The sequence below is a fragment of the Medicago truncatula genome, chromosome 4, assembly GCF_003473485.1.
Source record: "Medicago truncatula cultivar Jemalong A17 chromosome 4, MtrunA17r5.0-ANR, whole genome shotgun sequence".
Classification (NCBI taxonomy): Eukaryota; Viridiplantae; Streptophyta; class Magnoliopsida; order Fabales; family Fabaceae; genus Medicago; species Medicago truncatula.
In genome coordinates, this window is record NC_053045.1 from 13,545,530 (window position 1) to 13,571,350 (window position 25,821).

Here is a 25,821-nt window from a genome sequence, read left to right on the forward strand (position 1 = left end):
CAAAAAAAACTATTTATCCCATTATAGCCAGCCTACCGTTCCTATGGAATTCCATAAGAAAACGCATAACATCATCCTTCAGCATGTCCCAAATTATTTTAATGAAGCCAAAGGTAGTGCCATCAGGACCCGATCATTTAAAATTATCACAGTCCCACACCGCGACCTTCGCCTCCTCCACTGAAAATGGTCTAACCAAACCAACTCTCTCTCTATAAGACAAGGAACGAAACTGAAGGGCTTCCATACTGGGTCGCTCCACCACACGAGATTGAAAATATGAAATGAGTGAAAACAGCTCTTCACACATTCTCAACCCCTTCCACCAGCACACCATCCACAAGAAAAGACGACATTGCATTCCTTCTTCTCTTGCTTGACATAATCCCATGAAAAAACTTAAAATTTACATCCCCTTCACGCTACCATTGAACCCTCAATTGTTGTTAGCATATGCTATTATTAATCCGTGATAAAGAGAATAATTGCTCAGGTAATTCGTGAAGCTCCTCTACCTCCCTATCAAGTAACACCTCCGACTACCCTTTGAAATCAAAGGCCGAAATTTTATCCTTCAGAGACAAATTTTTTGCAGGTAAATTCTGAGAATGAAGTTGATGCCAATCTTTTAAGGCCAATTTAATTAACTTGATTTTTTCTTTCAACACATAGCCACCCCAACCCTCCACCTGGAAGGAACTCCACTGATCACGGACAAAATTTTTGTAACCCGAGACCCAACATTTTAACATGTGTAACAGTCTAGGCCGCCAATTCTCCTCGTCAACTGAGAGCTCTAATGGGAAATGATCTGAAAAAACCCTCGATGATGCTAACTTAACATAATTAGGCCAAGACAAACACCAACTGTCATATAGCAGGAACTGATCAATACGACTCATAGACCTCCCGTCTGTAACGCCCTCTTTGAATTATTTGATTGTTTTAATAGGTTTAGAATATATTTATATGATTATGTGATTTATTAAGTGGCTTATTTTAGTATTTATGTGATTTAAATGATTGTGTAGTGTGTCGTTATTTTATTAAGTAGTGTTATTTTATTATTTAATATAATAAGTCTTGAAAATAGAATAAGATTTGAAAATAAAATAATATTGAGTTTAGGGGTTGTTATGAGATTTTAGAGAGTTTCGGGGGAGAAAAAGAAATAAGATAAGATAGATGGTAAAGATTATAAATAGGAAAGACCTAGTTAGAAAAACATAACGTACTACCAATTTTGGAGAAAAAGGGAGAAAACCTAGAGAAGAGGAGGAACGAGAAGAGAACCTTGCAATCGATTTCTTAAGGCAAGGGTGGGACTAACATTCAATAATCTTGAGTCTATGATTCTGAAAAATTGTATTTAACATGTTGTAGGTTTAGTTTTTGAGAATTTGAGAATTAGGGTTAAGAGTGATGATTGTGATAATTTTGAATGAAAGTGAAGTTGAATAATATAGGTTGCTTTTTCTGATTTTCTTTTCATCTCTGCCCCGAATTTGAAATGAAATCTGGTATTGATTGGTACAGAATTGGTCTTAGGTGTAAACACGAAAGTTGTAGGTATGGATGTTAGCTTTCTAATGCAGTTGGTCTGACGTCAAAACGATTTATAGAACTTGAGTTATGGTCAAATTACTGCACGTAGGTCACAGTGAATTTTTATGAATTTCAGCACAACTTTGTCCGAATTTGAAATGAAAACTGGTATTGATTGGTACATAATTGGTCTTAGGTGTAAACACGAAAGTTGTAGGTATGAATGTTAGCTTTCTAATGCCGTTGGTTTGACTTCAAAAGGATTTATAGAACTTGAGTTATAGTCAAATTACTGCACGTAGGTCACAATGAATAATTGAATATGATTGATGAATTAGTATATGAATGTGTATGTTTATGAGTATGATGTTGTTTATGATTGATGAATTAGTATATGTATGTATATGTTCTGAATACGATATTGTCCATGATTGATGAAATGTTATATGTATATATGATGTTTTAAGATGTTGATTATTATTTGATGTTGTTATATTGTGATATAATTGTATATGCATTACTTGAATTATGTGTGAATAATTGAGACGTTGTTGACTTGCATTTGATATTATTATGTCATGCTGTTTTTGTATACTGTTGTGTTGCTGTTGTTATTTAACTAAGCTGCATGAGTCGGTCTAAGTTGATTAAGATGATGAAGTTCCAAATTATTGGATTATATAAGAGGTTGTCGATTTAAGATGTTAAGAGGTCGAGTCCATGCATTAGCATTTCATTGTTGGGGGCTTGATGCCCTGGAGCCTTTGCTCAATTAAGTTGAGGGCTTGATGCCCTGGGAGCCTTTTTACGCTCAAATAAGTTGACGGCTTGATGCCCTGGGAGCCTATTTACGCTCAAATACGTTGGGGGCTTGATGCCCTGGATTGGTACCACATGCATATAAGAGGTCTAAGTTGCATAGTCAAGTTGGAGTCGCATTTGTCGAGTCAAAGATGTTTAAGTTGCCAAGTTGTTGAAGCTGTGATTCTTTATATGAACTATTAAAGATGTGATATATGATATATTATTGTCTATGATGAACATGATGATGATTTTAGGTTGTTAAATATAATTATTGAATTATATGCTTAATATTATTGTTTTGTGAAATCTCACCCCTTCTGCTTGGAAATGTTGCTCTTCGTATGAGTAACTTGCAGGTAACCAAGAATAGTTGATGTCGTGTGAGCTTTCTTTCTCGTGTGTCATAGGTGCTCTGATACGTAACGGGATGGGAACTTTGTTATTGCTTTTCTATTCCTTACGTATTGTTTTTGAAGATTTATGACTATGTTTTTAGATTGGATTTTTATGAGACATTTATGAAGAGGCCTTCGTGCCAAAGACTGTTTTAGTTATTGAATAAATTCCGCTGCGAAGTATTAAAGATTTTGTTATTGAATTTTAAAGGATAAATAGTTATTTATTCAGTTTATGATTTTAAGAAAAGAATGTGACATTCCGTTTATGTGAATACTCTGATTAATTAAATGAAATTTTTACGTTGGGGAAAACGGGGTGTTACACCGTCCCCCCGGTACCACATGTAACAACGATCCCGAAGAGGAAGGTCGATCAAAAATTATTGTCAATGAAATGATTTAAAGTTGCGGTCCCTGACTGTCTATATACCATTCCCATACTCCGTCTTTCATCCACACATTGTGTAACACCCCGTTTTCCCAACTTAAAAATTTCATACATATAATCAGAGTATTCAACACATAACGGAATGCTACACTTCATAAAATCATAAACGAGATAATGAACTAATTATCCTTCGACATAAATCATCAACAAATTAGCAGCGGATTAAATTCTTCATCATAAATAGTCTTGGCACGCAGGCCTCATCAAACATCTCATAAATTCAGTTAAACAACTTATCATTTAAATTCATAAAGCAAATACGTAAAGGAATAAGAAATAGCCACAAAAGATCCCATCCCGTTACGTATCAGAGCACCTAAAAGAACACAGTGAGGGATAACCACTCACGACAGCAACTCCAGCTACTTAAACTTGATCACCTGCAAGTTACTCATACGAAGAGCAACATTTCCAAGCAGAAGGGGTGAGATTTCACAAAACAATAATATTAAGCATATAATTCAACAATTATATTTAACAACATTAAACTATCATAATATTCATCATAAATAATAATGTATCATTTATCACTTCATTCATAGTTCATATAAACAATCACAACTTCACAACTTATCATCTTTGACTCGACAAATGCGACTATGCAACTTAGACCTCTTATATGCATGTGGTACCAATCCAGGGCATCAAGCCCCCAACGTGGTGAGCAAAAGCTCCAGGGCATCAAGCCCCCAACAATGAATGTTAATGCATCGACACATCATCTTAACAACTTAAAACAACATCATCTTATAAGTCCAATAATTTGAACATCATCATCATCAACTTAGACCGACTCATGCAGCTTAGTTAAATAACAAACAGCAACATAGGCAGTATGCAAATCATCATGATATAACAATATCGAATACAATCAACAACATCTCAATTATCAACATAATCCATTTAATGTATATACAACATTATAAACAACATCAATTCATATGCATCAGTCTTACTGGAACAACAACAGCAAGATAAACAACTTAGTTTCTAACCTCTAAGATCAACTCACATCAACTCGTGCGACAAGGATCGCATTTAACCTAAACAAGGCAGTCTGTAACACAAGTACTCGCGAGGCGAGAGCCTCTGCTCGCCATGGCGAGTTCAGGTTCAGTTCACAAAATTCATTCTAACGTCTCTCCAGGTTCAATCTCATTCTCCAATCTTTTCTAATCATTATTAGACATGTTCAGGCACTCAAAAACATCTAAGGATCAACTCAAAAGTCAAAATTACGAAATCTGAATAGCTCTCTGGTCATGCTCGCGATGGCGAGTTCATCTGTTTGCTATGGCGAGCTGCGACGTGCAACTCGCGAGGCGGGTAAAAGTTGCGCGCGTGGCGAGCGATGAAGTTCATCCCTCGCTATGGCGAGGATCATAGCTCGGGAGGCGAGCGATGAATGTTGGCTCGGGCAGAAGTGCAGTTTTCACGAAAATTCACTATTTCTCATGGTTTTAAGCCTAACATTGATTCCAGAATTCATCCTACACATTATCTAAGGTCTAGGAACAATTTCTACATCAATCTAACAAGTTTCCACCGTTTAATCAATAATTCTACAATTTTGACCTAGTTTTCAAATCCTCTAAAACTCATCCTACATCATGCTAAACCTAACCATTGAATCACAGACTTAATAGAATTGCAAAGTTAGTCTCACCCTTACCTTAGAATGTGAAAATCGCAGCTTTTAGGTCTCTCTCCCTTCTCTTGGCTTTTTCTCCCTTTTCTCCAAAATTGATCGTACGTTATGTTTTTTCTAAACTAAGTTTCCCTATTTATATCACCTCCATCTATCTTATCTTATTTCTCTTTCTCCCCCAAAACTCTCTAAAATCTCAAAACAACCCCTAAACTCAATAATTATTTTATTTTCAAATCTTATTTTATTAAACAATAAAATAAGTCACAACTCCTCATAAAATCACATAAAACCACCTCAATCATATAAACCTCTTAGATTACACATATATCATATAAATATAATATAATTTCATCATAATAAATTCTAGACTCAATTAAATAATTCAAAGAGGGCGTTACACATTGGACTTCATTGAGATCACCACACACACAAATATTCTGACCAACAAACGAATCCAACCTGATTGAAATATTATCCCAAAGAACCTGCTGGTGGGCCACATCACACGGGGCATTGATGACAGTCAGTCATTCGCTATTTTTAGAGTCATTTTATGATATTTTTGAGTTTACAAGCAAGCTTAAGCAGCAAGAAAAGCAAGAAAAACTGAAGAAAGGGAATCATGTCACGATAATTGAAAAACGTGTCACTTTTTTGGAAAACGTGTCACAATTTGAGCTTTCAAGAAACTTGCATTCGACATTGGTGAAAACGTGTCACGATGGCAAAAACGTGACACGATTATGGAAACCCTAATTTAGGTTGTTTGTTACATAAGCAGAAACGTGTCACAATTTACTTAAATCGTGCCACGGTTTTAAGACCAGTTCTTGCCTATTTAAGCTGAAGACTATTCTGAAAACAAACGGTGACCAATTTGAGAGAGCAAAGTGCGATTTTGAGACCTAAAGACAGCTAGGAGGGCGATTTCTTCAACCTTCTATCATTTCATGAATGTTTTGATTCCACTATTGATTATGCTATTTGTAAACTCAATTATGAGTAGCTAAATCTCTTAGAGGTTAGGTCTGAGATGATTCTTTGTAACCCTAATTGAACCATGTTGTTGTGAAACTCTATTTATTGTGAGTGACAATCTTGTTTTTATTCATTTCAGTTGTTCTTAATACTTTTTATATTCTGATCAAATATAAACATGATTTAGTAAAAATGAATGACTACTGACCATAGCTTTCTACTTAGACGGAATTGAATTGTTCTAATAAACAGGGTTAGTCTATGAATGGATAATCGTTTGTTAGGGATATTAGGTTAACGTGCTTAAACCTTCAAAGATTATTAGACCACCTAAGGAATTAGGGGTTGTAGTTTGAGAAAAGGGTCCTAAGTCAAGGGATTGATTAGGACTATTTTGTTAACTCTAATGAAACTAGAAAATCATTTATAAGAATAGGTGCAGTATACCAATTAGAGGAACATAGATGATTCGAAAGACCTGATCTCATCTCTCTTCATATTTCCTAACCAAATTGTTATACCCTGATTTTGGACCTAAAAATACTCATTCAAATTTATTTTCCACTACTGATAATTGTCAATTTACTGTTGTTTTACTCTGAACCTTTACTTTGTTTCATCTGCATCTTTTACTGTCTCTGTCTCAAAGTATTTTCAATTGTGATTTTGTCTGTGACTTTCTTGCATAAAACCATCCAGAGTGTCCTTTCTTGTGTTACAAGTCATTTGAAAACTCTCTGAATCATTGCATTACTTTTCTTGCATTTTATTTCAAAAAATCATACAAAAAGGGTATTTTGGTCATTTCCTGCAATGGAACCCATTTTAGTCCCTGTGTTTGTCTCTGAGTCTTTTTCAACTTGTTTTACAAATCACTGTTGAGTCTTTGTTTAAAAATCCATTTCAAAAATTGCATCTAAGTCAGTTTGAGTCAGTATAGTCCCTAGGGGCATTTTGGTCTTTTCCTGTCAAAATTTCGACAGAGAGGTATTTTAAAATACCTCATTTTTGTAATTGGTTCATTTTAGTCCTTTTGTTGATTTTATTTTTTGGTTTCACTTTACGTTTTTTTCCAAATTACCAATTTTAGTCCAATTTTATTTTAATTACATTTTAGTCCCTCAAACAATTTCCAGAATTGCACTTTAGTCCAAAACTTTTTAAAATTGCATTTTTAGTCCATTTTTCTTATTTACAGTCCAGTCCTCATTTTTTTACATTTTGCAGAAAGGTCCTTAAAGTCAAAAGTCCAAGGTAGAGCCAAACAAAGTCCAAATCCAGGTGTCACCATTTCATTGGATCTCAAGTACAAGTGGCAGCTTATAAATAGTGCACAGTGTCAGAAAAATCCACACAGACCCATTCAATCAGTGCCAACTCACAAACACGTGAGAAGTTTCTCTCTCCATTCAGTTAGGATCAAAACAGAAAATCACCAAGAACAATTCACAAACCCTAAAATTTTCTAGAAATCAAATTCATCACAAATTCATCAAATTCATCAGTTTCTTTTCGATTCTTAGAGATTCATCAAAGAATCTTCATCATCGAATCGTGTTGCTCTGCAGTTCAAGTGCGAATTCACCACTAAAAGCGGCGAACTCAAGCACGATCGCAGAGTCTTTTTGAGGGAGAAGAAGAGGGAAAGGAAAAGTCGAACCGGTGAAGAAGAAGAACACCGATTTATTTTCGGATTCACGCAGCAAAATCAACAAAGCAGAACTAAGAATCAAGCTTTTTTCTGAAGAATCTCGCGTAATCTCCAACCAAAACTCAGGTAAAACTCAAACTTCATCTTTCTTTCTCAAGAACATCAACAAAGACGAATCAAGTGTAGATCTACAGAGTTTTAAAAAGTTCCATTCGAAAAAAACAAAAAAAACTTGAAAAAGTTTCATTCAAAAACCGCAAAAGGAATTCCAGATCTGCGTTGATTCAAGCTTTGCATGCAAAATCCAGTGCCATATTCGTGTTCAGGACAAAAAAGGATATCTAAAAATGTAAAAATTTTCGAAATCGGAGAAGTTTGCTCAACTCCGGCGGCGGCACCGCCACCCTTGGGCGGCCGGCCACCACGCCGGAGGAGCAAGCTTCACCGGAGAAGATGAAGTTCATCTTCATTTTCCAGAAACCGGCGAGGATGAGAGAAGAGAGAGAAAGGAGAGGAAGAAATGAAATAAACCGGTCCCCTGGCCTTTTTATAAACAACTGAACCGGTCCGGTTTATTTCTTGTTCTTTCCCTTCATTCTGAGCCTTTAGATCTAGGGTTAGGCTTCCTGGATCAATCCAACGCTCCCTATGCATCCGGATCCATGGGTTTTGGGCTTGGGCTTCCAGTTTGTTTGTTTCTGCGTTTTTGCTATTTTCTTGCTATGCACACCCCTGTTTCTTGCTATGTGAACCTCTTGCTTGCTTTATTTTTTTTATAAAATTCCTAAAAATTTTCTATGTGTTTCTTGATACATTTTTGATATTTTTGTGTTGTTTTTACATGTCAAAAATTGATAAAAAATATATGTGTTTTTTTGATTGTTTTTCTTCTTTTTTAGTAGAATTTTGTGCAATTTTTGCCACATTTTTGCTCATAATATTTTGATATATGATATGAGTGATTAATATGCAATCTTGTGATGAATATGCCTCTGATCATGTGTTTGTTTTACTGTTTTAGATATGATTTGTTAATTTCTTGTGTTTCAAGTAACGTGTTTCCTCTTGTATTTTGGTTATTGTCGTCATTTTGCCATTTTATCTCATATTCAATTGCTTACTTTTTTCTTACCATTTTATGCCTTATACTACTAACCATTCCATTTCATGTTTCATCCATTTCATGAGCATCTTATCACTTGATCTTCATTTTCATAGTTTAGGCATTTTTACCTTTTAAATTCTATGTTAAAACGGCATGTAATATTTTAGGTAGTTTAAGTTTCCTTTTAATTTCTTGCAAGACCATAGAATGTAAACTAGGGCCAATGTAACGGACAATGGACTCTCTAATGATGTACACCGACACAAGCACTGACACGCACACACGTTGTATGTTTACCGCTTTAGATGTATGCTTAAGAAACGTGATATTTAGAAAAATATCAATTTTCCAAAAAAACAAGCAAATTTCATCACTTGAAAATTTTTCCAAATAAATCTTGGAGTCCAAACTCCATTGAACTTTCTCTTTATTTTCTTAATCAAACTCAAATGAACTCTAATTCCAACTTAGACCTTTTTTAATAATAATTGAACCAACTATTCACCATTTTTTTCTCATGCCTTTACGGCCTCTTTCTCTTCTTCCAAACCATTTTCCAAAACTTAAAATCAATCAAACACACAAAAACATTTTTTGAAAGAGAACTACATGGAATTTTGATCCCTTAAAAGGGTATGTAGGCAAGAGGTCAAAACCTCTCCAAGTCCAATAAAATAAAACCTCAAACATTTTCCTCCCTCCATTCTTAACATAATCAACTTCTTTTTAATAAATAGCATTAAAAATAAAGCGTAGACATAAAACTAAGAAAACGGTTCCTATAGAGTACTATAGTCATTGCGGGTGCCTAACACCTTCCCGTAACGAAAACGACCCCCGAACTTAGAATTTCTAAGGGTTTTCTCAATTTTGCCCTTCCCAAGAAAAAATAGAGAATATCAAAGATTGAAAGGTTCAAGCCTAATTAATGACTTGATACCCCAAAATCGTGATGACACAAATCTATATTTTCTAACTGAATCTTTATTTTATGTTATTTAATTTTATGCAATCAAATCAAATCTAAACAAAATAATTTATACATCCTAAATATTCACTTTATTGCTAAATTGAGATTAACACAGTCCTCGTGGATACGAACTTATTTTATTACTTCGATACATTTTTAGTACACTTGCTAAAATATCTATCAAGCATAAACATTAAATAGAAAAAAAAAATCTCTGGACTTCAAAAATCAACCTATAATCGCCAAAACATGCTCAAAAGAAATGGACGACCAGATATCAAACTCCGTGCAATCACACAACGTTACTAAATCTCCCGCATAACCCACTAAAGGCTGATAAGAATAAGCAACATTTGCATCACCCCACAAAGATTTACACACCGAATCATAAAAAACTAATAACTTTGTTTCCTGAATACAAAGAATAAACAGATGTTTCTCCTTCACCAATTTTCACACTTCTCCCCTTTTATCAAAACCACCTAGCCCCCTAACAATCCAATAAATGAGCTTCATTAGAAAAAACACAACACCACCCCCTACCCACCACCCCCTACACCTCACGACCTACTTCTCAATCCCACCTCTAACCTTATTTTTTCTTCCCTCCCTAGACAACACATCAAACAGATTATTTTTATCCCCATTAAATTTAAGTCCAACCGCCTTCCCTATCCCCCAAACATCATCAATAGCGACTTGTTCATTAAATTTAATCGAAGACTGTGAATCACTAGGAGTAGAATAACCTTCATTATACATTACTTTTGTTTTGGAAGCAACCAACTCCCCTCTACGCTTCTTCACATTTCGCCGTAAGGCGCAAAGAACATCTTGACGGTCTTTAGAAGGAAGCCTTGCAATACGCTTCAAACTTTGTGAAGTATTACAAATAACACCACCACCGTCCTTCTTCTTAGTAACTCACGATGCATTTTTTGAAGTTGATTTATTTTTACCAATTTTATCTGTTGAAAAAAGGACACCAACATCTTCATGACTTTGACTTTGAACCCACTCCAAGCTCCACGCACCAAAAATTACAGAACGTACCCGACCTAGAGGACAAGAGGTAGTACGTTTAGCAACTTTCCTGTCATCGCGAAGAAATTTTTCTGCATTGTTACAACTGGCATTGCTAACAACTAGGACTGTATCAATGGGATTGACAGTGATGTTATGTAAATCACTAGCCTCCGCAAACATAACATATGCCACTTTCTTTGCAATATTCGCAACATCATAAGAGGGAACATATGCCTTCTGCAATGGAGAGCTAGAAATAGCTAAAACTGACTCATTCTCATACGTCCTCAAAATAGCCTGTTTGGAAATGCTAGTAACAACCACTAGAGATTCCACTTGTACATTACTATGTCTAGACACCAATTACTTCTCACGCACTTCCTTCTTCCAATCTTCTGAAAGTTGTTTTACTAACTCATCAACATCTCCACTACCCGCGACATCCTCTTGTGGTTCAGCTGCTTCTGATAGAATAATACTAACATCACCATCATTAGTTGATCGCACAAGAACCTTATCAGCGCCCAAGGGAATAATATCTATATTCTCAAAACCCGCATAAAAAATACAACATTGTACAACAGGAATAGCCTCTCCATTCAGCACTGTCACCACTAATCCCTTTGATGCCCATAACAAATCATGATCCAAAGACCTATACTTACGGACATATATGCACCACTTTACTGGCCTTCCCATGAAACACCATAGTCCCCACTTCCTCCTCCCTCATCACACCCGCTGCCACCACCTCCTTCTCCATGTTACTGCCTAACTCTTCCCCCCTCCTCTAGACCCTCGTGACACTCACCACCAGCAACCTTTGCAAGCCCCCTCATCCTTTCTTTTTTCTCCCTCACCCCGCTCCCTTACTTCAGTCTGCATGTTACCAAAACGATCAAAGCTAGATACTTTAGCAACCACCCTCCAATCACCAAACCACACATTGTTCAATGCTTTCAATAACCTGTCAACATATCTCACCTTACAGTAACGGACAAAACTAAACACACCACCATTGACATTATATTTCCTAGCCAAATAGACATCCTCTGTCATACCACAAACCTCAAAGCCTTGCCTTAACAACTTATAGGATATATCATCCGGCACATTGGTAAAATAGAAGCAAACATAATTAAGAACTGTACCAGGGTTATCATGCTTCATCTTCTTATGTTGCCACGATGTAGAACAATGTGTAACTCGTGCATACTGTCCATTTGTGCCTGCTGGCAAGTCTGCGTGTTCTTTCCCATGATTCCTGGACTTCGACCGCCATTGATGGTGATGTGGGAGTGCAACATCCTGTTGCGCCTCCCCTTCCCTAGCCCGACCATAATATGAATATTGCAGCACCACTTGACTGACATAAGATAGTACCTGATCGCAATAACCTTGTTGTTCCTATTTCTCATTGTACCGCTGTTCAGAACCGTAGTAAACCCTAACCCTAGACTGCCCATTCTGATGCTCCCTTGAACCTCCTCGCCACTGATCCTCTCGAAGCCTGTCCCGTCTTCCATCCACCAGATCCGACGCTTTCCCCTCTTCTCTAGCCTCTCTTTGTGTTATGTGAAAAATGAATGAGTTCTAATCTAGTTTCTCTCATGAGTTATCTATATATATATATATATATATATATATATATATATATATATATATATAGTCACCACTCAATTGGGCTTAGGTTAAAACAATTCAGAACGGACTTAACAATTCTCTCCACTTAATTCTAAAAAGTTACTACACACTTAATCTTTAAAACACCTCATTGTTTTACCACCTCAAAATAATTACAACTAGTTACTTCTAACTTAGTAAAATAACTATCCTCACTAAAATAATAAAATAATCTCCATTCTAAAATTTACTAATTTATCCGTGCTCACCAAATGACCAAAATACCTTTAGTCTTAAAATGACTAAAATATCATTCTACGCTAAAAACCCACTAATATTAAATCAAATACACAAAAAAGCAAAATAACACATATAAACACATATAATAAATAAATAAAATAATCCTAGTGAAAATCGGACTGTTACACTTTACACCAAGTGGAAGCAAAACTTAGACACCCCTCACCAATTGTATCTATAATACTACCAACACTCATCCCATGTTTTTCTTCAAGTACCCTTTTCCACGACATGTTTTGCTCACTAAGTAATCTCCATTTTGATTTTTCAAGTAGGCTAAGATTCCCGAACCGCACATTTCTCTAGGGCTGGCAATGAACCGAACCAACTCGATTATAGTTCGACATTCGACTCGATATCTAATCCGTTGAACTTGGTTTATGAACCTAACGAGCTGAACTTGAGCTGAAAATTAAGTTCGTTAATTAAATGAGCTGAACTTGAGCTACATATAGTTCAACTCGTTAGGTATATGAGATGGCTCGATTATTGATTATATATATAAATCAATTTGAGTTAGTTTTTTAAAAAAATTATTTCAAATGTGGCAAATGTGGCTGAATACAATTTTGTCTTGAAGGAAAGAGCAGTTGGAGTTTAAAAGTAAAAGAATATTATGAATTTTGTTCACAACTAATTGAATTTTGTTGGATTTTTTTGTCTCTGTTACTTGTATCAGATATTTTTCTTCGTATTTATGCAATCTTTAACTTTATATAATTTATGTATTATATGCATGTTTGTGGAAACTTTTATTTTAATTCAATATTTAATTTATATATATATATATATATATATATATATATATATATATAAAATATCAAAGATCTATAAATTAAATTATTTTTTTTTATAATTTTTTTTGGACGAGTTGAGCAACCGAACTGAACCTAACGAGCCGAACTGTTCGTGAACTTTAAACGAGCCGAACTCGAGTTGAAAAAATAGTTCGTGTCGAACTCGAGCCGAGCCAATTCTTATCGAATCGAGCCGAGCTCAGACAGGTTCGGTTCGACTCGACTCATTTTCAGCCCTACATCTCTCTCACTCAAACCTCCTTTTTTTCTCGGTTGGCAAACCCTTGTCCACTTGACCCAACCCATCTTCCTACGCCCCATTTCTCCTCCCCAAAGAAATTTCTATGCAAGGCCACCACCAACTTCGCCACCTTATCTGACATTTTCAAAAAGGATGCATAAAAATTAGGTATTAAATTAAGCACTAAATTTAGAATGACAACGCACCCTCACAAACTAATATATTTATTTTCCCAAGTAAGATTAGAGTCTAGGTTCCTATGTTTTCAACTTCCTTGGATTAGCCCCAACTTAAAGGCCCAAATATGCAAATGGAATTGAACTTTTGCTACAATTTAAAAATTACATGTTAAAGCCATAAAATCTGAAGATGAGAAAAACACAAAAAGGAGAAGTTGAATTGTGTTGACTTTTTCAAATTTTTTCTTTGTGCTTGTGAACAAATCAGCGTCTAAAGCTAAACAGAGTTCAGTTCATAGTTTGAGGAGTGCGAATGAAAAACAAACACACACACACATATATATATATATATATATATATAGAGAGAGAGAGAGAGAGAGAGATAGAGAGAGAGCAATTCATACTAGTTATTCTTACAAACTGAGAGTAATCTATTCCCCTTACACTTCGAAGCACACAAGAAAGAGACTTCCTCTACTCAATCACAAATGAAAGAAACTTCTACAATCTAACTTAATCATATAAAAAATTGTTTGAGTTTTATATAAATTAAGAATTTTTAAGATATGAAAGTTTATATGAAATTTCTTAAGTGTTTATGCGCTTTTGATTTTGACAGACTATTGTCGTTGTTATGTTTCTTCAAGTCTTCAGCTATATAGAGATAATTATGAGAGACGTTGGACAGGTGTCAGCATATAAATTGAGCTCTGAGAAGTTTAATCAGAGATGTTTAAATGTTTCTTGATATAATTAATGTCAATGAAAGGTCGTATAAAATTATTTTGCTTCAAATGGAATGAGTTGGAGATTCATTGGTTGTAAGAGTAGACGTTTAAATCAACAAAATATTTAACATTGGGATGTTAAATCCGCTGATCTCTAGTCTAGGCAGGTTAAATCCACATATTCTCATTTAAATCCACAAATTATTGGACATTTAATAGACCTACTCATCATGACATATGGGGCATTTGAAAAATAACATTTAAAATGCACTAACTTTTTCTATGTAACTATCACCCACCAGTTACTACTGATCACGTTAGGAAACGTTTCATAATCGTAGCATATAAGTGAGAGAAGTGTCAACAAAACAGTTTTTAACCTTTCCACTTATCATCCATCAGAGTAAATAAAATGCTAAAATATAGTTTTAGTCCCTGCAAATATGTGCCATTTTCGTTTTAGTCCTTATAATGTTTTTTTTTTGTTTTTGGTCCCTGCAAAATATTTTGTTTTTGAAAATAGTCCCTCCAGGGAATATTTTCAAAAGTAAAATATTTTGCAGGGACCTTTTTAAAAATCAAAATATTTTGCAGGGACTATTTTACTAATAATTGGGTTCAGTCATCATGTGTCACGTGTGCAAATCATCACAAAAGTGAGGTCAGGGACCAAAACCAAAACGATGCATATTTGCAGGGGCCAAAAATAACAAAAAAAAGTTACAGGGACTAAAACCAAAACGAGGCATATTTGCAGGGACAAAAATCATATTTTAGCCTAAATAAAAATCAAATTCATTATCAGAGGAACACACACTTTAGAGAATCGCCTGATCAGATGATCAACTCCATCAGAGGTTGATTCTCATCAGAAGTTCTAATGACAAAGTGTGTGTATTAGAAAGAGTCTCCTTACAATCTGAATCTTGAATAATCGCTTGTTCATTTATGACATTCTCCTCATTTTTTGAGTGGTCTGGGAAACAGTGGCGGTTTCACCGCCTGGCGATCCCGGGCACGCGTCCGGGCTTTGGCCCAATTTTTTTGTAATTTCTTATGTAAATTTCTCTGAATTTCTTATATAAACCCCTATAAATTGGGCAATTACTTTAGATTTTTAGATTATTTGCTTGAAATTTCTTATATAAACATCTATAAATGTGTTGCAAATTTTTTTTTGCTTAGGCTTTGTAACAATCCTGGCTCTGCCACTGCTGGGAGATAACTCCCGACACAATTTAAGAGATAACTTTTGGGTGGTTTCTTTTATATATCAACCTCTATGAGCAATTAGGAAGGCTAGAAGAGCATACCTCCCCATATAACACTCTTTTTTTTCTAAAAAAAAAAAAAACCTCCCCATATAATGTAATAGGCTTAAATATAAAAATAGTTATTTCAAATATCTGTCATTTTGGTTTTAGTCCCTGTAAAAATATTTTTTTGATTTTAGTCCCTGCAAATATAAAAAATTTGATTTTGGTCCTTGATATTTTGTTTTAATCCTTGTAAAATTGATTCATATTAGATTTGGTCCTTGTAACATGTAGAATATTTGATTTTAGTCCCTCAAAATGAGGACTAAAATGAATATTATAGTGACCAATTTCAATATGAAATAATTTTACAAGGATTAAAACAAAATACCAAGGACCAAAACCAAATATTCTATATTTGCAGGGACTAAAATAAAAAATAAAAAATTATAGGGACTAAAACCAAAATGCTAGATATTTGCAGGACCATTTCCATATTTAAGCCAATGCAATAAAAGTAGATAGAATGGTTCAACAACCGAATAAATATTTGAGTAAGAAAAAAATAGAACAACTGAATTAATATTTGGTACTAGAAGTCACAATCCATAATCTTTATGGGCAATATTTTGCAACTACAACATTCTACAACCCTATATCATAAATAACTTTCATACCTAAAAAGTACAAAGGTATGTAGAGTCTGTCTAACATCTCAACCACTCAATTTCTTATGTTTTTTTTTTCTATGGCTGGATGAACATTTAACCATGGTAAAGCCACCTATAAATTATTATGTACAAGTACTTCCATACAAGCATCCTACATTTCCTTTTTTTCTTTCTCACAAACCAATATAAGACTTAACTTTAGGATGGATGTGATTTAAAATAAGCCAAAACACCAACAAGTGGTGCATTGATATATGTTGTAGGTTCTGAGTGTACAAAATCAGCTCTAGAATCAACATACTCATCATTGATATTAGGACCCCCAACAACAGCTCCTAAAAGCAAATTGGGATTTGGGTTTTGGGTTTCATAATAAGTGGATCCTCCTTTGCAATCAATTTTGCTTGGATGTTGATCTATGGAAGGTAATGATGATGCACGATGGTGTATTCTTTTAGGAAACTTTTGTCCATATCCAACCATGTATGACATACCCAATGGGTTGCTTCCTAGTATGTAATCTACCTGCATTTGTATAAAGTTATAAAATTTAAACTTAAGAAACAATTTACCAAAATTTCTTAATATAAAAGCTACCATCAATAAAAAAAATTAAGTGCTTAGACTCGAGTAGTAAATGAGGTTTTATTTAAAGATAATTCGTTTTGAAAAACCAGAGTTTGAATCTTGATTGAAATAGTCGTTAGATAGATTTTACTTATCTCTCGTTCTAACTCTAGATTTCTTTTGAAGAAGCTAAATTAGCCCACCTAAATTGGCACCAGAGAGAATCGAACTTAATACTTCGTGGAAGAGCACACTCACAGATCCGAAGCCAATATCACTAGACCAACCCAAATGGTTTCGTTTTAATTCTAGATTACTAAAATTCGATCAAGAAAAAAATATTGGACATCTTAAAAATCATTTTATTTTCAATTTTATTTTCTTCTTCTCTCTTTTCTTTACTTTTTTCCTTGCTTTTGTTCCCTCTAATTACTTTTCCTTGCTTTTGTTTCCTCTTACACACCATCAAAATCAAGAATGAGAAGCATGCATAGCAGTAATTGGTAAATTGCATCTTATTTGATAATCTAAATTTTGATTATATATACCTGTCTTCTTGCTAGGTTTTTAAGTCTCCATGATGAAGCTAAAACTCCACCACCACAATCAATCTTTTTATTTGCTTTATTCAAATATCCAGCATAAACCAAAAATAGAAACGAGTATGCTGTTGCATGCTGCATGTTACTCCCACTAGTCTTGAATAGAAGCCCACCTAATTTAAGTTAATATAGTTAATAACAATGGTAAATGTATATTATATAGCAACCAACAAACATACCAAATTTGATTCAAACACATTCTAAGAATTTAGAAGTTAAATGGTTTTGAGAGATACTTTAGAAATAAAAAGTTTATACCAGAAAAATTAAATTAACAATTGAAAAACACGAAATTCCTCTTTAATTTCATCACTAAATTTAGTTACGAGAGAACTAAAATAAATTTTAAATTTTCATCTCTAATTCTATTCTTTTTCGCGATAATCATTTTTGTTTCGATTCTGGTGAAAGATGTGCAACAAAAGTACTTCTTAGAAAATCACTCACCATAATACTTATCTCGCTCAAACACGATTAATTATGGAGTTTTAATGAAATCTTGTGTATTAGAGCTTAAATGTGTATAATATATAGTTTGGATTAATTGTGGATAATTAATTTACCTCTAGAATATTTGACTGAAACTAAGGGTGATTCAGGTAGCACAGCACAAACAAACTTGTCAGCATTGAGGGTAAAAGGTTTAGCAGCTGGATTATTAACTAGAAGCTGCTTGTCATTAGAAAAAAGAACAAAAATGTTACAATTAATGATAAAAATTTTAAGATAAAAAAGACATTACGAATGTTTTGTTTAATCAAACCTTAGAAACTAGAACATTGATGCCAGCATCTTTTGAGTCCCATCCAAATTCACCAAAGTTTTTCACATTGTGAATGTTTTGTTTAATGTAATTCCAATAATAAGGAAGCTTAGTAGCTTTGAGTAACCATGCTGCTCCCCACACCAATTCATCCTATAATTATAGTCACAAGTCACATTAAGCATGAATATAAAATATTTTAGATACTTCTTTCTATAGCATTATGCTCATGAACACAATTCACAAAGTGTTCCCATGAAATTAAAATTTAGGAATGGAAATAGGTAAGACTAGACCTACCTGGTAGCCACCATAATTACAATAGAATGGGCATACATATGGACCAAGGCTGTCATTGTATGATCCTCTATACTTATCTGCAAATTCAAAAACCTAATTCCATAGAAAAGGAAAAACTGTGTAAATATTGCTGTGTATTAGATTTTTGACCCGTGCTTCGCTCGGGTTTATTGTAAAGGGATTGACATACGAATAATAAAATGCAATATATAATAGGTAATGGTGAAAAAATAACACGTGATAATTCATAGTAGACAAAATAAAACACTTCATAAAATGTATGAAATCTGAAAATATTATAAAAGAAAATTCGGTAATCATATCAATAATTCGGGTATATATAACCAAATTTACATGGAAATTAGGGTAGTTGAGTTTGCATGGAAATTAGAGTATTCTGGTTGTAAACGTACTAAATAAGTGTAGAAAATATTGTCAAAAAAAAAAAAGGCAACATGATAGGAATGATATAAAGGCATAAAATTGGTTAAAAAAAAAAAGTGTACAAAATATTGTCAAAAAAAAAAAGGCATGAAATACAAAATATTGTAAAAAAATAAATATAAAATAGAAGACATCAAACGTGATCATTGATATACTTATAGTTTCTAGAACAAAAAAGTATAAAATAGAAAGCATCAAACGTGATCATTGATATGCTCATAGTTTCTAGAACAAACGTGCAACATCAAATAAGTGTAGAAAATATTTTCTTCAAAAAAAAAAAAGGTAAGAGGATATGAATGAAGTTGGTGCGATGCATATTTTTAGATGGAATTTGTTAGATTAAATAATTGCAAACCTAATAAAACAAATGAGCGGAAAAAAATTAGGTTAAATTGCTACATACCTAATAAAATTAATAAATAAGAATACGGATGTATAAAATCTATAAGAAGTCCAAGTCTTGGTTCAACCAAAATTAAACTAGATGACAAATAAAAAAGTATTTTAAAAGCACAAGAAAAAAAAAACACATAAAAACTAGAATTAGTTGAACCAACCTTGGTTGAACCGGTTTAACCAAACTAAATTCAAATCGAGAATAAACCAACCCTCAAACTGGTTGGTTCTCGGTTCAACCGAATCAGTCAATTTAATCCAGTTCAAGAGATATAAAAAACTATAACTAGTTCAACTAACCTTGGTTAAACCGGTTCAGCCAAACTACATTCAAATCGAGATTAAACCAACCTTCAAATTGGTTGGCTCTCGGTTCAACCAGTTGAATCGGTCGATTTGATCCGATTTTTAAACCAATGATTCGGCTTTATATAATTTAAAGTTAAAAAGAAAAGATATAGTCCCCGTGAGCATAACTCAGTTGGCAGGAACATACATTGTTATATGCAGGGGACGGGGTTTGACGAAAAAAAGAAGATATAGTGTATTTACCGTTTTAGCCCTATGGAGAAGCCTTTCAGAATAAGCAATATTACGACTAAATTTCCTCAAAGCAATAGAAGAAGCAGCAAGTGCAGCTGCAATTTCAGCAGAAACTTCAGAACCAGGATTCTCAGCACTAACAAAAAATGCTGTTCTAGGTGTGTCCATATCTTCAGGTCTCTCCCAACAATTGTGATCACCATGTGGGTCACCAACTTGTGCAAAAACAAATCCAGGGGTATTTGTGGCTTTAAGGAAATAATCTGTGGCCCAACCTATTGCATCTAGGGCATTGTTAAGTTCTGGTCCCATGAATTTTCCAAACTCTATTACACTCCATGCTAACATTGTTGTTGAAAATGCCATTGGAAAATTGAATTTCACATTGTCACCAGCATCATAGTAACCACCAACCAAGTCAACCTAGTAACAAACATAAACATAAAATGAAAAAATAATAAGCACTTGTCTTATGAAACTGCAAAGAGCCATTTTAATTTTCCATGTTCCACTCGTCACTCTATTAAGTCATATACTACGAAGCACGAACATTCCTCGGATTAGACTTGTCCCGGTGTCAGACATGTATCGTGTCCGACACCGACACTTGTAATTACACTGAATTATGTGATTTTTCAAATTATTAGTTTTGCCGGCGTGTCAGTGTCCGTGTCGTATCCGTATCCGTGCTTCATAAGTCATATATATAGTTTTATATTTTAATTTTGATTAACTCATCATATATATCTAAAATTAATTCAGACCAACAAATGGTCTAAAAGGACTAATTAATTAAGAAATATAAAACTACAATATTATGTGTCTGAATATAAAAAGTTATATTTTTTTATACGTTCTTCTGTAAGTTAACCATCTATTTTTTTTTAATAATGTAAGTTAGTTAACAGTCTATTAAAATTCTTATTAATACATCTATCAAATTTTATAATATTACTAGTCATATGATATCACATTTTTTGCTAAATAATTCAATGAATTATAATTATTATCAATAGTTAAAATTGTGTACCATCCAATAAAAATACCATTGAAAAAAATAAGTTTTTTCCTCATTTTTTAACTTGAGTCTTGAACAACAGAGAACACATGACCCAACATGCTTCATGAATCATATGTATCAACCTGAAAAACATGACTCAACTTCCATAAAATAATAATAATAATAATAATAATAATAATAATAATAATAATAATAATAATAATAATAATAATAATAATAATAATAATAATAATAATAATAATAATAATAATAATAATAATAATAATAATAATATAATAATAATAATAATAATAATAATAATAATAATAATAATAATAATAATAATAATAATAATAATAATAATAATAATAATAATAATAATAATAATAATAATAATAATAATAATAATAATATAATAATAATAATAATAATAATAATAATAATAATAATAATAATAATAATAATAATAATAATAATAATAATAATAATAATAATAATAATAATAATAATAATAATAATAATAATAATAATAATAATAATAATAATAATATAATAATAATAATAATAATAATAATAATAATAATAATAATAATAATAATAATAATAATAATAATAATAATAATAATAATAATAATAATAATAATAATAATAATAATAATAATAATAATAATAATAATAATAATAATAATAATAATAATAATAATAATAAATAATAATAATAATAATAATAATAATAATAATAATAATAATAATAAATAATAATAATAATAATAATAATAATAATAATAATAATAATAATAATAATAATAATAATAATAATAATAATAATAATAATAATAATAATAATAATAATAATAATAATAATAATAATAATAATAATAATACATGACTCAACTTCTCATTTTTAAAACAGAACAACAGATCATAATTTTTCTCTTTATCTCTCATTTACTTTTTATTTCATACTTCGTACATTTTTAAATTTTTAAAAGGATAGTGCTAACTTTTGTATTTAAAGTACATGTTAAGAAACCTAAAACAAGAAATATTTTCTAAGATTTTGTACATTCAATTCATTAAACATTTAAAGATTTAAAATGCTAGTCACATTTCCTATATATTCGAAACGTGCACAATCATATCCCAATACAATATAAAAACAATGCCAAATATTTAATATGTAAATGAAGGGCAACAATGAAAATGTAGATGAAGAGAAGCAAAATTAAATTAAATAAAAGAAAGTTAATTACTTTATCAAAGAATCGATCATCATAAAGTTGAAATCCATCATCAAATGCAGAATCCTTCCTCCAAGTCATTCTTTGTGTTGGTGGTAATTTCCCTGACCTTTGCCCTTCAAAGAACAATATACTCTTTGACAATGCTTCTCCATAATTATGCTTCCATCCCATGCTTCTTTCACTTATACCCAAAAGGATACAAACCACCATCACAAAACTTTTCTCCAAACCCATATTAAAAATATAGAAATTAAAACCCACTTGGGTTGACCGAGTGGTATTGGTTTGAGATCTGGGAGTGTGCTGCTCCTCGAGGTTTCAGGTTCGATTCTCTCTCGTTTAGTTTAGTTTCTTCAAAAAAATAAAATAGAAATTAATGAAATATTTCTTTGATCTAAAAGTGATGGTGTATTATTGGACTTGAAGAAGGGTGTGTGTATATATATAGATATGTTCAAGAAAAGTAAGGAGATGAAGCTTAAAAATTATACAAGTTTTTTCTTAAGAATTAAGCAAGTAATCTAAACAAAGAATGAAGATCACAAGTTAGAAAAAAGGAATGAATGTTGATGCAATAAAAGAAGGAGGTAGTTATGTATGGAATATGAAGTGGGTGAATTTTAGTTAGGAAGCATTGGAAAGGTTGATATTGTGCTTCTAATGGTTACTTACTTAAATAGTGTCCTACTTAAGCTACACTTAATTTTTTTGATCAATCATAAGAATCACACATTCACAAAGAGTGACTCTATTCGATGATTATTTCTTTTGGCCTTTCCCTTATTCCATAGTTTGTGCTCAATGCAAGTCGCTTCTTTTAGGAAAAAATAATATGAAAACGTTTTTCTTTACTTTATGTCAAAAAATGTATGTATGAAGGGACGGCTTTTATATTCAAATAAATAAATTAGAAAACAATTTACGATACCTTGTCAATCTACAATTTTATATGTTTCTAATTTTTTATTTTATTTTATTTATTTTTTATTTTTTTATAATAGTAACTATACACATTTCGTAGAAGCTAGTTTTTCAACTACGTTGCAGAAAAACCGATAACTAATAACGGTTTTTTGTTTTTAAAAAAGAATTATGATGGTGACCACTATAACTTACAAAATAAGGAGCTATAATTTATCAATTTAATTTATCGTTAGTGGGATCATATTTAGGATAATACGTCACTCATATATTTGAATAAATTTTTTATAAATGTCTATCAATTTTTTTAGTAAGTTGTTCCCGATATACCTTGTGCAGATAGGACTTATTTTTATTGTTTAATATATATTTTATTGAGAAATGATATTTAAATATTCATTTAGTGACAACTTTTTCTATTACACTCACATTATTTTTATTTTATTTCTCTAATGCTTTGATTTTCGTGTAAATACCTATTTTTTCTTTGTAAATTATGATTGTCACATAAGTTGTTAACCAAATGGTTGTTCAAATAACATTCCTCTATTTTATTTTGACCTTTTAAAAAAGGGTAGTGTTAACTTATGCCCTTAGGGCACATGTTAAGAAACTTAAAAGAAGAAACAATTTCTAAAATTTTGTGCATTTAAATGATTAAAAAGTTAAATATTGAATACAAAGCACACATTCCAATAAATCTTTCCTATATTTGAATCATTAACTTGAGGGTACAAGTTAACATATCCCTTTAAAAAAAATACAATTATTTTTTATATGATTATTGCAATTTTACACTACCAATGCAAATGTACAATATACTATGGCCCTATTTTCTACTATTGAAATAAATCAATATCTGTAAATAGACAATTACCCTCCGAAATTGTAAATTTTTTCAATTGCCCTCTTGAAATTAACAAAACTTCAATTACACCCTCTGAAATTACATAACGTTAACCAATTTACTCTCTCCATCAACTTCTTCTGTTAGTCAACATGACGTTTTGCAAATACCCCCTGAAGTTTTGCACTTATGTGCAAAATGCCCGTTTAAACTTGAAAATTTATATATTTTTTTTCTTATCCTTAAAAGTGATTGCATTATTATCACTGAATTGTAGAGCATATTAGCTATGTTTTGACGGTATACAATCATGTATTGGAGCCTAATGATATGAAAGTCAACATAGCAAAGTACAACCACACCTGTCAGATGGAAAACTAATGCATGACATACAAAATGAAGCACATAAATAACATATGATTGACATAACCAAAAACTACAAAGATGTCAAAATATATGGCTTTGCTATTGCTAATTTCTTCCTTTGACTCTATTGAGCTGTTTTATGGAAAATGATAAGATGCACCAATATGAAGCAAAAAAGCTAGCATATTCTCCCCGCAGATGTTAGATGTTGAAGAGATCTTTTCATTAAAAGTATTACTTTGTCATTTAGAGAGGACTTTCAAGCGACAACACAAAGCTGACTAAGCCAACACATAAAAATCATCTGCCGAACAAAAGTAGATTTCCAGTATAGTTCCTAACCAGAAAAACCCTTAGGAGTCATTCAAGCCAATTCTGCCAAGATGGATTCCCATTCTTCTACCACCTTCCAATGTACTAAAGCACAATTGTAATCTACAATTTAATCCTAGAACAACCTTAGGAAGTTGTGATTGTTCTACTTTCTATAATATATTCTTATTCTTGCTATGCAATCAAAACCATCTCAAATCTGGTAAATAAGAAAAATCTAGATCTGAAACTATTCTAAACTATCTCATTATGTTTGTCATGCGTTAGTTTTCCATCTCATTATGATTGTGACGTGTTCATTGTATTCATAAACGAAGTATTATTGAGTTTGGATTTCCATATCTAATAAAGTATTACAAAGTGGTTATAGACTAGTATATTGTTTTGCCGTTTGTTATCTAAAATATTGGATTGTAATATTGTAGAGTTTAAAGTATTAAAATTAACCGTTAACTGTTTGTCTTTAATTAATATCTTTTGAGTCAAGGATAGGAAAAAAAAAAAAAAATTCAAGTTTAGGGGGACATTTTACACATAACTACAAAACTTCAGGTGGGGTATTTGCAAAACGTCATGTTAACTAACAAAAGAATTTGATAGAGGGAGTAAATTGATTAACGATGTGCAATTTCAAGAGGATAATTGACGAAACTTACAATTTCAAAAAGATAATTGCCTATTTACTCAAATCAATATATAATTTCAAAGAGGTAATTGCCTATTTACTCAAATCAATATTATTGAAAACAAACAGAGTGATTAGAAAAATATTAGCTGCTTATCTTTTTATTTTTTGAAGGTAGCTGCTTATCTTCTTTAGTGCACCTTTGGTAAAGTTTAGGCTTGAAAAATGTCAGCCTTTAGTGCACATACAGTTCTTTATACATCAAAGCAAATGTTTCATCATGTAAAATAAGCTCAAAGTAACTGCACAATTTCCATCAACAAATTAAGTTGCATGCTCGAAATTTCAACCTTGATCTTTGCATAAATTATCCATTATTTCAACCAATTGAGATTAGCTTTCAAGGGTAAAAATGATAAACTTTTATCATATTTAATAATGTTGTTTCGAGAAAATCATCTTTACCAATTATTTTTTTACTCCTACTTATTTTTAT

General features: G+C 32.2%; 1 protein-coding gene across 3 annotated transcripts; it reads right to left on the minus strand.

Annotated features, from left to right (window-relative positions):
- Positions 1 to 16,402: 16,402 nt before the first annotated feature.
- On the minus strand, positions 16,403 to 23,043 carry LOC25491849 (endoglucanase 8). Of its 3 annotated transcripts, none has more exons than XM_024782934.2 (8): positions 22,243 to 22,369; positions 21,020 to 21,132; positions 19,999 to 20,412; positions 18,604 to 18,696; positions 18,304 to 18,456; positions 18,104 to 18,209; positions 17,487 to 17,653; positions 16,403 to 16,896 (listed from the first exon to the last, which is right to left on the minus strand). In XM_024782934.2, the coding sequence occupies exons 2-8, from the start codon at positions 21,113 to 21,115 to the stop codon at positions 16,570 to 16,572; spliced, it is 1,356 nt and encodes a 451-aa protein (XP_024638702.1). In that variant the 5' UTR covers positions 21,116 to 21,132; positions 22,243 to 22,369; the 3' UTR covers positions 16,403 to 16,569. The 3 variants fall into 3 exon arrangements, with proteins under 3 accessions (XP_024638702.1, XP_024638703.1, XP_013455343.1); XM_024782935.2 differs by having other exon boundaries at positions 21,036 to 21,132; positions 22,243 to 22,258; XM_013599889.3 differs by lacking the exon at positions 21,020 to 21,132 and having other exon boundaries at positions 22,243 to 23,043.
- Positions 23,044 to 25,821: the final 2,778 nt, after the last annotated feature.